The 17464-nt window shown below is 37.5% G+C and overlaps 1 protein-coding gene across 3 annotated transcripts; it reads right to left on the reverse strand.

Moving 5' to 3' along the window:
* Nucleotides 1-895: 895 nt before the first annotated feature.
* LOC112562302 (golgin subfamily A member 3-like) lies at nt 896-17005 on the reverse strand. Of its 3 annotated transcripts, XM_025235467.1 has the most exons (21): nt 16715-17005; nt 15360-15631; nt 14537-14778; nt 14102-14354; nt 13545-13836; nt 12800-13502; nt 12200-12418; nt 11619-11888; nt 11122-11322; nt 10649-10855; nt 9980-10168; nt 8968-9219; nt 8233-8712; nt 7780-8011; nt 7287-7501; nt 6830-7108; nt 6461-6577; nt 5888-6013; nt 5179-5354; nt 4601-4714; nt 896-4005 (listed from the first exon to the last, which is right to left on the reverse strand). In XM_025235467.1, exons 2-21 carry the CDS (start codon nt 15568-15570, stop codon nt 3876-3878), a joined length of 4908 nt encoding a protein of 1635 aa, XP_025091252.1. In that variant the 5' UTR covers nt 15571-15631; nt 16715-17005; the 3' UTR covers nt 896-3875. The 3 variants fall into 3 exon arrangements, with proteins under 3 accessions (XP_025091252.1, XP_025091251.1, XP_025091253.1); XM_025235466.1 differs by having other exon boundaries at nt 12800-13836; XM_025235468.1 differs by lacking the exon at nt 14537-14778 and having other exon boundaries at nt 12800-13836; nt 16715-17002.
* Nucleotides 17006-17464: the final 459 nt, after the last annotated feature.

A 17464-nucleotide genomic window follows, 5' to 3' on the forward strand; every position in this document is an offset into this window, starting at 1 on the left:
GAAACACAACACCTGTCAGTCCATCTCAAAATATTTGAAGATTTTAAAAACAAGATTAATTTTTTTTTTCTAAAGTTTGTGTTCAAAAGATTTAGAATGAGCGACTCATTGTTGTATTTGGGACACAGCAGTACACACAATGACCGTTTCTTGCGACTGCTTGGGTTGGGGACAGTTTGACCTTTAGCATCAAGATGAACATGTAGGTGGGTGTTTTTTTTCGTTCCTTAAGGCGCTAGGGAATTTTGTTGTCTGTAACCAGGTTCTAGTCTCTGTTAATATATCTCACATACACTCCCACCCCCAAGAGAAACAAACACACACACCACCTCCTTCGCGCAGACATCGTTGTACAAGAGCATGCGCGCGTGCATATATTGCGCGTTATATTCAAACATCCTATTGCGCAAATGGCGGCAACGGTCGTGTGCACGTGTGTGATGGGCGACAGGAAACCTCTGTAAATTCAGTCGAACTCATTCTCACTTATTTCGGAAGAGATGTTATGGTTCTGTCATGGACTGCGTATGATTGATGCATGTTACTCCTGACATGTTCATTTTCTTCTTTCCTTGCTGCGGGTGGCTCCCAGCGAAAGAAAAACAAAACTCAGGTAAGCAGAGCCGACTGCGATGTACATCTACTCAGCATGGCAGACGACAAAGTAATTCGAGTCGTTTCCGATCTTTCTCGCGCACACAGACGCGTAGCAACATCACCACAATTTATCACAAGGCAGCTAGCCCTGTAAACAAATGCCACATGCAGAAAAAGAACAGCGTGCCCAAGGAGAGATCTGAACCCAGGACACAAAACGTGAGGTTACGTGTCAAGAGGATCAGCACAAGTCAACTGATCTGACAAGACATTATCACACGCAGAAAAGCGAGGAACATAGTAAGAAAACACCAATTTTATTCTGCCCTCCAGTAAATCGCAAATTTAAACAGGAACCACCTATTACAAACTTTGTGGTTCAATACTTTATATTCATAACCACTGTTAATTGGCCAAGTTGAACACAAGTTATAACACAAACAGTTAAATAACACCTAAGAAGAAAATTAAAAGGTGTTCTGGAAGTTATGTCTCACTGACAAATCAAACATGTTTGAAATGAAATACCAACATTGTGATGTCATCAGATGACAAAGTGTAAACATTAATCCAAAACACTTATATTCATGCAACATTTAATGAAGCAGAACACCTAAACTAAGCTGCAGGGTCTACCAACATGAATGGCACAGTTGTCAAATAATTTTGTGGTAATATAAGCAGACATTAACATTCTTTCAGATAAGCGTCATTCTTGATACACTTATATACCTTACTGGAAGACAAGAAGAGTGATTTGCTTCAAAACCCTTCTTTTCTTCCATAATTCAGTGAAGTAAGGCTGAGAAGAAAAGCAAAGGTTAGTACGTATGCTTGACTTTGGAGGTGAAAGTCGATGGTTAGAGGCTCATCTGTCCACCATAATGTGAACACATGGAGAGTGCTGGGCTCCCACATCCAATGTCCTACACCCTAGATGTCATGAACCACTCACACCTCAATAGCCGTAGGCTACTGGGCCTTTTACCTTTAAGCGACTTTACGACATCTGCAAAAAACTGATGCATCAGCAAAGATGTTTTTATAAGCGTAACTCTGACCAACAAATCAAGGTGATTGTACATGAAGATCAGGGTTTGAACAGGTTCTTACTGTATCACACACAGACAGCCTTAAAAAATAATAGCTTAAGCCTCATCCACAATCATGGTGCGGCTGATTGTCAAGCTGAGGGAAGATTACACTTTGTTACTGTATGTCATAAAAAGCAAGACTAGAAAAATGTTTGAACTCATACCACAATGATTTTAGACTCATTGTTATAACTTATTGCATACGATAATGAATCCACCAAAAGGCTTTTCTTCAAAGAACCTTCGCATAAAAAGATTTCTTCTGTCATAAAAGCATCAATCATGAAGACATTTTAATAAACATACAACAAGACATATACAGTCTTTTAATAATGACAACAGTAGAAAAAAATGTTTCATACATATTCATGAAAGCAATTGCATTTCACCAAAAAGAAATAAAAGAAATTCTGAATGTCCAGATTATTGAGCTAGATTTACAGCATGCGTAGGAAGTCAGATTCCACAGTTTTTAAGAGGTCTGATTAAACAATGCTTTTAGCAATATTTCAGCAATATAATTATTGGATTGGATCAATCTAATTGGATCAATCTACAACCTAGCCTGAACAGAAAAACTGTAAGCCTCTGTTGTCAGTTTAGAAAGTGGTCAATGTTGTTTATTCTTCCACAATGTTTGTTGTCCCAGGACTGTACAAATATGGTCCTTCTTTTATCATGAGTGTAGTCACAGCACTCAAAATATGCATGCTATCCCAAACAAACAATGAATGTGCTTAATACTAGACCTTTTGACTTACTTAACTGGCCTACCTCACACAACAGGAGATAGATCAGACATCAGTTATGTGTATAATGATACAATGTTTACAGTGAGAGTGCTTGTTAAAAACACTATACTTAAATCCCTTAATTTTGCTAAAAAAAAAAAGCACAAGTCACCTTAATGATACATTGGTTATTGCATAGTGTTCTCCCTAAAGGTTACATACAAACAGCAGTTTTATTGTTCAAACTACTTCAGAAAGACTTTCAAATAATTGAGATGATTCAGATTCAAGCCTGTCTAAATATTCACTGGAAAACATTTGAATTGTATGTGACACTGGCCACAAATCAAATCCCTGAGTGGTGAAACAGATCACCATGAAGTAAAGCAGTCATTTTCACTAGGCTCCATATACACTTAGGGAATTCCAATCCTTCTACTAAGAAAATACTCCATCCATATATACTGACAGAGATAGGATACACAACCACGTCTGAAAAAGCTCTCTCTTTTTCACACATATACAAACACATACACACAGAGAGTAATGTGCTGCAATATAAAAATGAGCCCTCTGAAAGAAATTTTCTTTCACAGATAATCAGCAATATCTGGTTGATGAAAAGTTCAAAAAGTCAAGTCAATAATGATGGAAAAGCATGGTTGAATGTGACAGCAAATTTTCAAATAGCATTTTTTATATATATATAACCTTGATACATGCTTTAAAATTAAACTTTTTGAAATTTGTAATTCCTGTTTTATTTGACCAGCTTTGATAATTATTAGTGTTTCTACGTTTTTCAGATCGGTTACAGGTTCTACCAGTGTATAAGAGGAAAAAAAATCACTCTGAATTACCTACTCAAATGTCCATTGTCTTCGAGAAATAAGCAGGCCAGACAAGTTCAATGATTTAAGAACATAACAGTGATGTCATGTAACATATTTCATATTAGTATATATGAGCAGGCTGAGAAATGAACATTACAGGAAAAAACTAAAGAATACTTCAATCTACACACACAAAAGTTTTATTGTTTACTAATGATCCATAACAGTAGAGGAAACCCACTTCACAAATTTATAATTCAACTAAATTAACTAGGACATCAGTGAACACGATAACAATTTCATAATTCAGATATCAAATTTCTGATGAGAACGTCGTTTTCACAGATGAGTTGTCTACCAACAAATCATTTGGCCCCCCCTGACACAACTTAGAGGGGAAGGGAAGTTTTGAAAAAAAAGTCTTAGTTACAACCAGAATCACAGAATTAGAATTCTGATGACTTGTTATCACAGAACTTAAAATGGGTGGATGCAACCTCCCCCCAATCTGCTGCACCAACACACATACACAAGTGGTCATTTTTGACAACCAAGCACAACCTCACATACGAAATCATCATCATCCAGAACTTTTACAGAGCACACACAAACACAATGTCTTATTCAGCCACCTGCTCCGTGTCAGTTGCTGAAGAAGTTGTGAAGGTGCTGGTGTAGTTTACATCCATGATTGTGTTAGCTATTGAGCGAACGACTTCCTGCAGACCTTTCACCTCTGACTCCACATTCCTGGAAAGTGACATAACATGACTGGCTCACTGTGCTAATGTAATAACATTATCTGCATAAACTATAGTATTTGATGTAAAAAAAGAGTCATCTGCCCTTCTACTGGCCTGATGATCTATGAATATCATATACATATCCTTGCAAGGAACAATCTTTTACTTCCTATAATGCCATTTTTCCTTATTCTCCTTTCTTAGTCAAGACATCTAAAAGTAAGACTCTGAAATTCACATTTGGTATTCATAAATTCTATTTTAGATCAAAAGTTATCAGCAAAAATACTTCCATCCAAGTCAACATCTCCTTTGTGTCAACAGCCATGCTAATATGTATAATGAACTGTTTACATTCCTATCCCAGCAATAAATCTAGCTACAGACTGGTCTTTGAGCACAAAATAATTTTTTCTTCCAAGCTCTAAGTCAAAGATAAAATACTTGCCCACACTGGTTGTCAAATTTTCTAATCATTGTACTTTCCCCTTTCCTCCCATCCTCTAATGTTTCCTCCTCATTATGGTTCTGTTTACCTAGCTTCAAGCAAACTCATAAATTAAAATCTTAATTCTTAAAATCCTCTCCTTCCTCAGATGTACCTCCATGACTGTGCAGAGCTGTGTATAGTGGTGGTATGGAAGTCCATCTGCTTCTGCAAGCCAGTGATCTCCGCACGCAGTGAGCTCAGACATGAAGACAGGCTGTCCAGAGGTCTGGCAGACAAGGCATCAATGATCAAATGCATCATCTTGTGACTATCAATTAATGACAAAGTCTCAAGGCTTTTCTTCACTGAGGCTGTAAAAATTCATGCCTACAAATTTAGTGAAAAAGATTAAAACAAGAGAAGTTTGTTTTCTAATACCTGGTAGTTCATGCCTAGGACTGTGAATACTATCAAACTAGATGAGTGAAATCAATAAGTAAACATGTTTATTTACATGTGATTTAGATCACTGAAGTGTTTTTAATGGGGTAAATGATGTGCTGCTAAGAGTGTCAAGCTCTCTTTTAACACTTCTTTTTTTTCATGTTCTTTTATGGTGTCTTTTCTGCTACCTTTTGAATTCAGCTATTTATATCTTAGCTAATCTTCAGACAGCAAAGTGTTAAGTTTTGTTGCAGGCATTATAATTACATTACCTGTTTGCAAACAAGATTAAAGAAGAAATCTCACCTGCTGTCTAGAGGCTTAACTGCAGTGTCCTGCAATAGCTTTTCTACCACTTCCATATCAAAAGGTAGTGGAGGAATGATAATGCCATTGTCAAGATCAGCTTGAGTCCCCTTCTCATCTGTGTCTCCCTCTGCATTTTTGTCACGTTTCTTCTTGCTGTTCAGTTTTTTGGTCAGCTGTGAAAGAAAACTCTGCAGTACTTCATTTCAGCTATGAAAGAAAATTCTGCAGTACTTCATTTCTGCCAGTAAGAGTTTTTTCTATCAACAGTGTTTTTGTCACACTATTATTCCAACACAATAAACAGTAAAACACAACTAAGATTATTGCCTATATATTTAATCAGAATTACATAAAGTGCTATCTTTAGCTAAACAATTATTTAGAATATGACACTATTTTTAAACCAGCCAAAAAAATAATTTAAAACATTATCCCCTCAGATTTTATATTTGATAAAGGGAAATACCCTGCCATCCATAAATGCTTAAAAAAATTACAAACTCACAAGAGCAGACTCCCAGTCTCTAAGCACTTCTAGTTCTCAAATGAAAAAATGATAGTTCATTAAATTTTCTGCTCCTGGTTCTTTATTTTCGTTTTAAAAGAAAATCAGTTTTAACATTGGCATGGAATTCAATCATCTGCAAGTAAGAGAAATAACAACTGTTTTACTTCTAAAAAAAGTAATTTTAAAAAATCTGAGTACCTTATGGTGCTGAACAGATGCTTTGAGCATGCTGCGGAGTTCAGATACACGTGATTTCTGGGTAACCTTTTCTTGACGGGCTGCAGCCATTTCTGCTTGCAGACTTTCTAATTCTTCTTGCTTATCCTACAGTAAACAATGCGATCATTCCTAATTTTGAAAACCCTCTGAATATTGACAATTCATTGCATCAAACTGCAACAGGAGTACATGACCATGATCAAAGAGAAAAAAATCATGTCAGCTCCAATCACAAATAATCATTTGAGGACTCAAACTAGAACCTCTGGTTGTATTGTGATCTCAACTTTGGCTAAGAATGTCTTTATATCCCTGCCAGTCTAAGCATTTTTCATACTTTCATAAAAACCAGCATCTGATGCAACCATTTAGATAGAATTGAAGAAACTAATCATTACAAGACATAGACGCTAATTGTAACCAGTAATTTGTAGACCCTAACACATCCACCTGTACCCTTTGATCACAACAGATGTTTGCATCTTCACATTTCCACCCATCATCTGATTGAGTATTTAAAAAAATAAACCTGAAAAGGTGTGATCCATTTACCTGCAGGGCTCGATGCATGCTCTCTGCATCTGCTGCTTGTCTCTCCTCTGCCAACACTAGCTGTTCTCGTGCAGCCTTCATTTCCTGGATCCTCTGAGACAACTGCCACTCAAGACTCTGTGCAGGATGATAAATATGAGGGAAAAAATTAATGCATGACAATATTTGAGTTTGATATTAAGCTCCAACAAAGATAACACATCCTGATAAAAGGAAGCCTATATACAAGAACCTTATGGCTATATACAAAAGACACTATAAAACCACTGTGGTTCGTTCAATCTTCAAAGAAAACACCCAACAAAGGAGGTGCATTTGCCACTCCAATAACACTGAGTTTTGCAAAGGGAAACAAGCAGGCCTATTTACCTCAATCTGCTTCTTCAGAACTGGTGTACGGTCTTTGCTGTCTGCCAGCTCTCGCTTGATTCTCTCCAGCTCCACCTCAATGGCTCGTCTCTCTGTTTGGACTGTTTGCATCTCCCCTTGGTGATGGCTAACAGCTTGCCGAGCTGCATCCAGGTCTGACTGAAGCTGTAGCAATTCAGCATGACGCCTCTCTGCCTCTTCTAGTAGGTCTCCTTGCTCCTTCTTATTCTGCTCCTGTAGTTTCAGAAGCCGCTTGTTTTCTGTTATCTTGCTGCCAATCTGATGTAAGCAGAAAGAAGTATTTCAAAAGCTTATCTCTTTCCAAGTCTTTAGCTGGACTTTTTCCAACATCGCTGGGTTTCCAAACTTGCTCACAGTTTGCTTTCTTGAAAGTCAAAGACATTATCCATAAAATCCCTGAGACGGAAGAAAACAAATGCTCTCTCCAAAAACAGACCTGTTTGCGAAGTTCTCGTCCTGCATCCTTCTCTTTCTGCAGCACCAACTCAAGCTCCTGAATTCGCTGCAAGTACTCCTGCTGCAACCGCTCTTGTTCTTGAGTCGTGATGGTCAAATGAGAGTTCAATTCCACCAGTGAAGACTCGCGGCCTGCCAGGGCTTCCTCAAGCTGCTTCATGTGAAGTTTGAGAGTTGCATTGCTCTGCTGTAGACCTTTAAAAAGGCAGCAAAAGCAAGAAATCTTGTCAGCCAGTTCTCTCATAATCGACCATGCTAAGATGGGAAAGAAAAACTTGTGCCCATTCTCAAAAACAAACCCCCCCCCAACCAAAATAAAAAAGTAAACTTTAAATCTGCACAGCTGTGCTGTTTTTTCCATCTAAGAACTGTACCATCCATCTAGAAAAATCCATCCAAAGTACTAAAAAAAATATTTCAAGCAGGCACCATCAGTCATGACATACAAAAAACAAATCTTGTTAATCATTTACCCGCTATCCGGCCTCTTTCCTTCTCAAGCTCAAAGGTCAGCTGCTGAATGAGGGCTGTGTTTTCTAAGTGTTTTTCTTGCTCTTGAGCAAAAACCTCATTGGCTTGCTGGGTGTCAGCCAGCTGCTGTTGCAGGGCAGCTATCTGTGTGTCCTTCTGGGTCACCAGGGCTGCAAGCTGGTGTTCTAGGCCCTGTTTCTGAAGACGTGCTGACTCCAGTTCTGACATTAGACTCTTGAGTAAACAAACAAGGCATGAAAGGCTGTAGGCATGCAGCGGGAAAAGACACAGCAGGAGCTACCTAATCCTGCTTGGCTGACTTACCATTTCCAACAACTCTTAAGGCATAACACATTAGCATAAAAATTGTTTGATCAGTCAAATGATAGATTTTTAACCAATTTCAGCCAACATTACCCACAAGAAACAAAAGTTAAACAAAAAATCTGCATTACCTGCAACTCAGCTCGTACTTCTCCCTGCTGCTGAACAGAGCACAGCTCAAATTTGCGCTGGGTCAACTCCAATTCCGTCTGCAGCCTCTCCTTCTGTTCAGACAGCTGCTGCAGCTGATCCAAGTACATCTGCACAGTCTGCTGAAGCTGCGTTTTACTATCCATCATTCGTGACTTGAGGATCAAGGCTTCTTGGCGCAGTGTCTCTCTTTCCTGCTGGTGTTTCTCAAGACTGTCCTTGAGTTCTTGCTGCACCACAGACAGTTGTTTGTGTAATTCCTCATTCTCAGTCACTACACTCTGCAGCCTTTCATTAGGTACAGTTATGGAAGTATAGTCAACAGCTCCTGAAGTCTGCTGCAACTGTATTGAAACTGTTTTGAGTCTAGCCTCGGCTTCAAAAAGACGAGCTTTTGTCTCCTGTAGTTCAGTTTGCATGGCCTCTTGTGCTGAGAATCCTGTTGCAGAGGATGCTCTTGTCTGAAAAACAATAAACAACAAATAAACAGAAATAAAGCTATATGTATTTCTAGAGGTACAGCTGAGGTGAATTCCATGTAATTCAAAGAAATTTTACATTATACAAAGAAGGAAGGCAGCACAAAAATACCCACAAAAGTCTCATAACAGAACCAGCCCCTAACTGGCATATCCCATAAAACCAATGCCTAATAGTTGAATCACCCAACCCTAGTTGCTCCGACAATCTACAGTCATTGCTCAAACCCAACTCACCAATTCTAGATTCTTCTTTAAGCCAGCCAATTCCTCCTCTGCTGCAGTTTTGAATGCCTGGAGTTGCTGAATCAGAGAAAGTTTTTGGTGATGATCTAGTGTGAGGGCTTCAACACTGCGGTTTTTGATGTCCAAGTCATGCTGCACCCGGTCAAGTTCATCCCGAGCTGCTTTTTGTGCCGCCTGAGCTTTCTGTAGCTCTACTTGGCGAATGCCCAGTTCTTGACGCATTTGCTTGAAGCTTTTCTCAACCTACACAAACAAAATGAAACATGGTACTATGCCTATAAGTTTTGTAAGAACTCATACTGTTTAACTACTTTTAATAGCTAGCGCATTTGAGGATTCAGGTTTGCATTCAAGTTCCTAGACATGTCAAGTTTTACTCTTTAAAAATATTCAACAATAAATATTGATGCTAAAAAATGTTTTAAATGTATTTAACAGTAATTAACATGTGTTTGAAGAACTTGAACTGTCATATCCAAATGCATCAAGAATATCCCATATAGTTTGTAACCACATTTGGAGTAACGTATTTGATGTGACACTTCAAAGTCATTTTGACACAGCATGATGCTAACAAAATTTATCTGATTCCTCATTAAAATACGACGCTGTTTCTGACTCCATCATGTAATAGGCTTATAAAGTGTATGGTCCACGTAGTGTGACGCCTTGGCCGACATTTTTATGATAGTTAACAAATTACATGAAGAAAAATCAACCCAGATAGAATTTGTTTTAAGATGGGCAATGCATAATTTTGCAGCTGTCTTTTTATTAGATTTTGTGAATTTGAAATAATAAGTGACAGTCTTTCAGTTATATGCTAATAAAAAAACATGCAAATAAAATACTTTCCATTGCTATCATTTTGGTAGCATAAAAATAATGACTAATTCGAGAAATCTTTAGGCCTGAAAAAAAAACCCCTCAAAATACCAAACCTTTTTTTAAAAATCCTGAAAATGCCCATATCATTATTCCTTCATTAAGTAATTTTACTCACTTTACCCATGTCTCCTTTCAGAGTTTCAAGTGCATGGTCAACAGATGCTTTCTCCTGCAGAGCTGAATTAAGTGCTATCTCTGTAGATGCCTTTTCCTCTCGCAGTTTATGGAGCTCTGCATCTTTTGCTGCCAAAGTTTTCATAAAAGCAGAAAGCTGGGATTCCACTTCTATCAGTTTCTGACTCAACTGCAAAGTTAAAAATGGTGAATAAAAAATTAAATGCATGCGTTAGAGTAAGAGTGTTGAGATGTGGAAAGATTTTATGATGGGAATAATCAGAAACATCACAATAAATTTTCATTGACAATATATATATATCCTAAATCCTTAACTATAAATAGCACCTAATAATAAAAATTTGAAACAATTTATAAATCATGCTATGTGTTGCTGTTAAAAAAAGTTCAAAATTACAAAATACAAATCATGGAAGAGTCCATCAGCGTCTGGAGGGTCAAAACTGCTACCATCTCTAAAAAAAAGCTTTTTGTGACAGCTTCTGCCTACAGTGTTCAACTTTACCCTTCCTGCTGCACTGACATACTTTTGCAAACACAAAATAACAAAAATAGACATTTAAAAAAGTTTAAAAAGTTAAAAATAAATTGAAAACAAGATTCTGAATCTAGCAGGTGATGAGGAAATGATACATTAGTTAGTACATACCTCCTCCAGGATCTGATCTTTTTCCACAAGTGCATCCTGGGATAGTGTAAGCTTCTTCATCAGCTCCATCTGCTCATTCTCCAGGCTGAATACTTGCATCTGTTTCTTCTTGCTGCTAGCCTGAGCCTGCTCCAACTGTGCTTCCAGATCAGAGGTCAACTGTAGAAGGCTGCTTATGCGTGACTTTTCTTCCTCCACTGTTGTAACCTGCATCAAAACTCTTGCAAGTTTAATTGTCACACCTACTATTATTTGAACTAAAAGATCTTTTAAGAAGCCTCTGATGATTTAGGGTCTGAATAGAAACCTTTTATGATGCAGGGTCTGAATCTCTAAATCTTGCATCCTTCCCCAACATATTTCACACTATTTCTTGTTCTATATAATACATGTGTGTGCACAATTATGTGTACGATTATTGCTTATAACTATTGCTATGAAATATTATGTAAGATGACACCCAAAAGACATACCTGTGTATTAAAGGTATCTTCAATCATTAACCTCTCTCGCTGTATCTCTTGAAATGCTGCTTCGCGTTCCATCATATCATTCTGAATAGTCTCTAAGTGACGAGCTAGCTGTTCCTTTTCGCGTAAAGCCCTCTCCTGGCTCTCTCTCAGCTGTTGTCGCAGCCGTGTGCTCTCTAACTTCAGTCGTTCAACAATAGAACCCTAGGATGTAAGGATGAGATATGTTAACAGTTTCAGTTTTTGAAATGACAAGTTTTTCAAACTGTTTTACCGTATCATGACCCTGAAGATATGAAGTAAAACTTTTATTATAGCACAAATTAACTGCAATATATAGATGAAAAACAAAATGTTACAGGCAACCCTTGCAAACTTTATGCCAGAGTAGTCACCATGAACAATACTCCACACCTTTCCAATCAATGTTTCTCTTCCTTCCTTGTAAATAATAAATACAGTTGATGAGATTTAGAAATAGGAAAACAAAGCAGTTTTACCTGAGACATGGTCTGTGCTTGGAGATGTGTCAGCTGCTGTTGTAATTTTGCTCGCACTTCATGAGCCACACTCAGCTGCTCCTGGTACCATTCCTTTGCCTTCACTAACACCACTAGATCATTCCTTGCAGTTCTTGCCTCTGAATCTGCTTCCATCTTGTTCTGTAAGGTTGTCTGCACTTCTACATACAACTCTGCTATTTTGCTCTTCAAGGCTTGAACTGTAACTTCTTTGGCTTGAAGGTCATCTCTTAACTCCTTCATTCGTACCTGTATCCATTAGCATGGTAAAAACAAACATGCTTCAGTGTGGCAGAAACTTCATCATCAAAATGATTAACAAAGTACACATGACAGCAGATAAAAAGACAAATGCTACAGCATCCTAAATGTGTAGACTCTGATCCAGTTTTGAAAATTGTTTTGATCCTTTAAAATTCATAGCAAACACGTTGGCCACCAACTCTTCTTTGCTTTTTAGCTTCTATCGTAACACTAAATATGCTTTGACTGTATTTAGATAAAGATAAGACAATAAACCAATGAAAAATAAACATCATTAACATATCTCTAATCTTTACCTGAAGCTTGTCTACTGTATCCTGTGACTGATACAGATCTTCTGATACAGATTTCAGCTCCTCCATTTTTTCCTCCAGCAGTCGCTGGACTTCCAGTGCTTCTCTTTCATGATCCATTCTTGTACTCCGAAGACGCTCCAGTTCAGCTCTCAAACTTGCCTTTTCGGCATAATCAGTTGCCATGTGGCCTGATTTGAGCTTCAGCTGCAGGGATGCAAGCTATAGAAAAAGGAACCTCATTTCAGCCAATCGTTGCAATCATTTATTTCTAAAGATATTTCAGTTCACAGCATTGTTCATCGGATTGGATTTTACAATTACACATATTAAAAATGAAATGTAAAGAGTTATATTTTATCTGACATGTCTGTATTATTCTTTAAAAGATTAGAAATACTATACATGTGCTATTTATCCTATTTTTTCACCTATAGAAGCTTGACCAATTTCTCAATTTACTCTCTTTGTGAAACAAATAGCACAAAAAAAAGGCACCCGTTAATACCACAGTAGCATTTTATTATACCTAAAAAGAAAATACAAATAGAGAAAATAATAAACAGTTATTTCTACATCTATTGAGATGGTAGACATTATCACCTGAGCCTGCAGCTCTGCTCGTTCCTGTAGAGTATCTTGTGCTTCTTGTTTTAGCACCTCCAGCTCTCCTTGCAACCTCACTTTCTCTCGCATTAATTCTGTTAAATCTTGTCTGTGCTGGCTACCCTGCTGCTGTCCAACACTGTCAACACTACCTGAGTGAAATTCATGAATTTCCTGGCTGGTGCCACTGCTTCGTTTTGGAAACAAAGGTCCAATCTGAGGAGCAGGACTGACATGGACTGTGCGCAGGGGAGGAAACTGAAGATGGGTGACAGATGCCTGTCTGGATAAGTGGCTGGTTTCTGGTGCTGTTAAATCAAGTGATGAACTGGTTTGAGAATAAGGGGAAGAGGAAGATAACTGTATAGGTGGAGTTGTGGCATTTTCTTGCTGCATGTGGGAAACAACGGAGGTTGTCTGTTGCTGAAAATTGTGCTGCACAGGGGAATTCCTTAAAAGTTCTGAACCTTCTAAGTGAGACAACACGCCATGCAATGGAGTACTTCCAGACTGTACTAAATAAGTTTCATCTGTCCTTGAGCTTTTGCCTTCTGCTAATACTGGTTCAAGCTCCTTAGGATTTTTAGGAACTGTTTGTTCTTGATCATTAGATGGTCTAATTAGAGGATCTGGATTCTCTAATTCCAGCTTTTTTCTAGAATGGTATGCATCTTCATTCGTATGCAAATTATAACTTCCATCTTTTGTTAAAAACCATGTTTTCTCTGTTGCAGCTTGAGCAGAAATGTCACCCTGCTGTTCAACAGAACTTGTTAGATCTGAAGTCATTTTAATCTGTTCATCAGAACCTGTAAGTGAAGTGTCATCAATGGGAAAAGATATTTTGGTTGGTTGGGGTGTCAAATTTTCAGGATGAGTTCCAGATAAATCATGTTGAGTTGAACTAGGTGATGCAGTGGCCAGATCAGAAGGCACTTGGTTCATCCCGCTGTCTTTCTCCTTCAGACGTTTTTCAGCCTCAGCCACAATCTTTGCTACCTCCTCGGGAGAAGCTGGTGTGACATTGCTGTTACCTGTGCATAACATAGCAGGTTTAAAAAGAGTGATGGGATGCGTCATTTTAATTTTGAGAAACAAATGTTGGATGCCATGGTTAAAAACCTCCAATAATTTTATCTGGGGTATCTTAGGTAAACACTGTGATATAAAAAATATTTCTTGGAGGATCATAAATAAAGTTAAAAGAAACTAAGAACAAAAGTTCCTATTACAAAACCCAGGTAATAAAGCTCATGGTAAAAAGTTGACAATGAATTCCATGGGTGGGATATTACTCACCTATGACAGACCACTGCAGCCTCAAAGCTTCTGCTACAGTTTCAAAACTATTATCTGTTTCCAATTCTAATTCATTCTCTTGGCTAGATCCTGAGAGTAGATGGGGACTAGATGTAGAGGGGCTGCTTGTCTCTGAAGCCATTGTTCTTGGCGTTGCAAGAGAAGTGGAAGTCAGAATTGTCCGAGCTACTCGCTTAGTTTTGCCACTGGCCCTTCTGAGATGACGGGCTACTGCTGCTGTGTTTACGGACACCTAAAAAAAAAATCCCCCTGCACTGTCAAATTTTATTAAACCTCTGAATCTGTCCAATGGAATACATATTTTGAGCACAATACTATTATAGAATAACTAGTCATTAATCTTCTAAACAATGAAATCTTTATTTAAAGGAAGGGCGGGAGGAGTCAAAACTCTATTTGCTTAAGTCTCCCAACCTGTGACAAAGTCTGAAGACTAGCTGCTGCTGACTCTGGTGAGACTTTACTGATCAAGGGAGTGGAATGAAAATAGTCATCTGGATTTACTAAAAACTGTTCTTCTGTTGGTGTTTCCAAAACATAGTTAGTTTCCCACGGCAACTGTCGATGTGGTAGCTGTGATGAGTTTTGCTTCTGGTTGGTGTAGATGGAGTTTGATTCCCTGCTACCAAGGCTGCATGAAGGTGGTTTTTTGGCCTCTGTAATTTTATAATGATTTTTCTTGGAAAAATGTTTTTCTCAAACTTTCAATACAATATATATATATGTCACTGCACTAAAATATCTGCTTATACAAGATCGCCTAGGTGATGAATGCTGACAGAAAGAAAATGCTGAGAATCATGAAGAAAAATGTGCCTCTTTCATATATTCATTAGATGCTCAGTTCTTTTCCTTTTTATCACCTGAGCAATAGGCATAAAAAAATAGATAGGAGGAAGGAGTTAAAAGAAAGTCATCAACAAGGTTTGAAAATTTAACAACCAATGCTCAGCTAGCAAATCTGCTTGAAATTGATCAAGTCTCTGCACTCTTCCATTACCTGCATAAACGTGCATGCATGCACACATACATGGGCACACACACATATACACAGTATTATAAAAAATAAAGGGAAAAAATTATTAAATTTATTAAGGAACAAAAGTTTAGTTTATATGGTAGCTGTATATTGCTGTTGTAAGACAAGCCAAAAAGCTCATGTACCACTGAATAAGCAGACTAGCTAAACAGATCATAAATTTCAAATAAAAGCAACCAATTTTTAAACAAAGTTTACCTGAGTCTGCGAAGGAAAATGTATGTCTGTTGCTATATTCTAAAGGTAAATGAGCTGAAGCAGATCCATCCTTAAAGTAGGCATCATAATGAACCAGAGTACTGAAGGAATCTAACTGCTGCTGATCAAGGCCTTTGCTTTGATACACAATCTCCTCTTTTTCATCAAAGGTCACCTGGTGCAATTTCAGATCAAAGGGCTCCATGGACATCACCCAGCACCCTCGCCATCATACTTGTGTAGTCATGCCAACGGCTTGATGCAGCCTGGTTCTGTGATCCAAAATAAAACAGACTCTTCATACTGACTTAGAAGTAATAAATTTCACTTATCCATTTTTACTTACTAGTAAGCTAGTGGTTACTTTTGGTCAATTTTATTTGTAAGTTCAGTTAATTTGAATGTTTTAGGATGATATTCATACCCCTTTCTTCATGACTAAATCAGACACTTTTAATGTTATTACAGACTCCCTGAATTCTATTTGTCATTTAAGCATTTTATATTTATTTTAAATAACAGGACATCACCATCTATAAATAATGACAAAATGTGTTACGTACAGCCAAATAAAACTTTTCATGTAGCATACACCAAAAATTAAATTTGTGCAACTTGTAAGTCACCTTGGAAGTACAACATGATTTTTAATTTCAGTATAAAAGTATGACAAGATGCCACGCTGATATCTTTTATGTCAGCCTGTATAACAGTTTCCTATTCTGTGATAGGCAACTAAAGAAATATCATGACTGTAATGTTATAGGACTACCATTGTACATGCAATTTGTCACTGATTAAAACAACATTATGCAGCAAATTATTGTATTTGAAATGCATAAATTATCCCTCTCCCCTAAATTATCTCTCTTACACCAAGTATAGATGGAGAGAATCTAAGATTAGGCAAGTAGGTTCGGAACTTTGAGTGACGCAAATGGCCTGCATACCTTCCCTTCATTGTTTTGTATTTGTTATTATTGTTCAGGATCAAGATATTTCGACGTACCAGAGAACACCGGAATCGTCTTGGAAATGCTTTTTAAATGTGTGCAATCGAAGCGCTATCTTTACGTGTTCCGGAAGGCAGTTCCAGACACTGAGAGAATTGTTCACACTCGGGCAGTGTAATAGCAAGATCTTAAAACGTGAAACTAATTTTTAAAAGAAAAATTCACTTTTGTTTCGGATATTCTGGATTGCCTTTTCGATAATGACCGCGGGACAACCAAATATGCATAAATGTGGTAACCAAATCATGAAATCACAACAAGGTTTTCAGTCGAGGTGATCAAACTTAACTTTTATTTATTCCTTCCAAATCAGGATCGTAATAAAAATAAACCACAACCCACCAATACTTCAAGATGATGGTCCAAACAGACGAGCTCGAACAGTCGGCATACAACAAAAACAACCGGCAAGCGTCAAATCTCTGGTGACATTCAGAGGTTTCATATTTCAAACAGACTTTTTTTAAAAAGTGGATTAAAGTTTTTGAATCACGCTTGACTGTAACAAAACTAAGCGGCCCGTACAGGGATTGAGAACAGTTTGTCCTAAAAGCGTTGGAAAGTTTTGAAGGCGATTTGTTGTTTCTTGAACGCGAGAAAGAATGAGAACGTGGCAGCACGTTCAGCGCGGAGTAGTTTCCCTTCTGTTTTGGCAAAGGGTGTGGCACAAGGTTCAACAAAACATTTGTTTAACCAGTGATAGTGAATACTGCTATCTTTTAGTTCAACCACGAACGTATTTCAACAATCCAGCTTTTGCTTTAAATGAATATAATTAGCTACGTAATAAAAGATGTTGTCAACAACAAACGTGAAAAATGTCAACCTTATCTTGCTTATCAGAAGAAAAAAACCAACAACAAAAAAAACCACTGAATCAGAAATACCAAATTAAGAGAATAGATCAAATTATAAAAGGAAGGATTGCCACTGATAGCTTTACTTACCGATATTAAATATAAAGTAAAAATTTTTAGAATCTAGTAAAGAGATGCAGAAAATTGCAATACTAACTATATGATGAAAAGTTTCTGAGAGCAAAAATATATCAAATATTATTTTTACGTAAAAATTGGCAAACATATATATATA

The sequence above is a fragment of the Pomacea canaliculata genome, linkage group LG4 (genome assembly GCF_003073045.1).
Source record: "Pomacea canaliculata isolate SZHN2017 linkage group LG4, ASM307304v1, whole genome shotgun sequence".
NCBI classification, from domain to species: domain Eukaryota; kingdom Metazoa; phylum Mollusca; class Gastropoda; order Architaenioglossa; family Ampullariidae; genus Pomacea; species Pomacea canaliculata.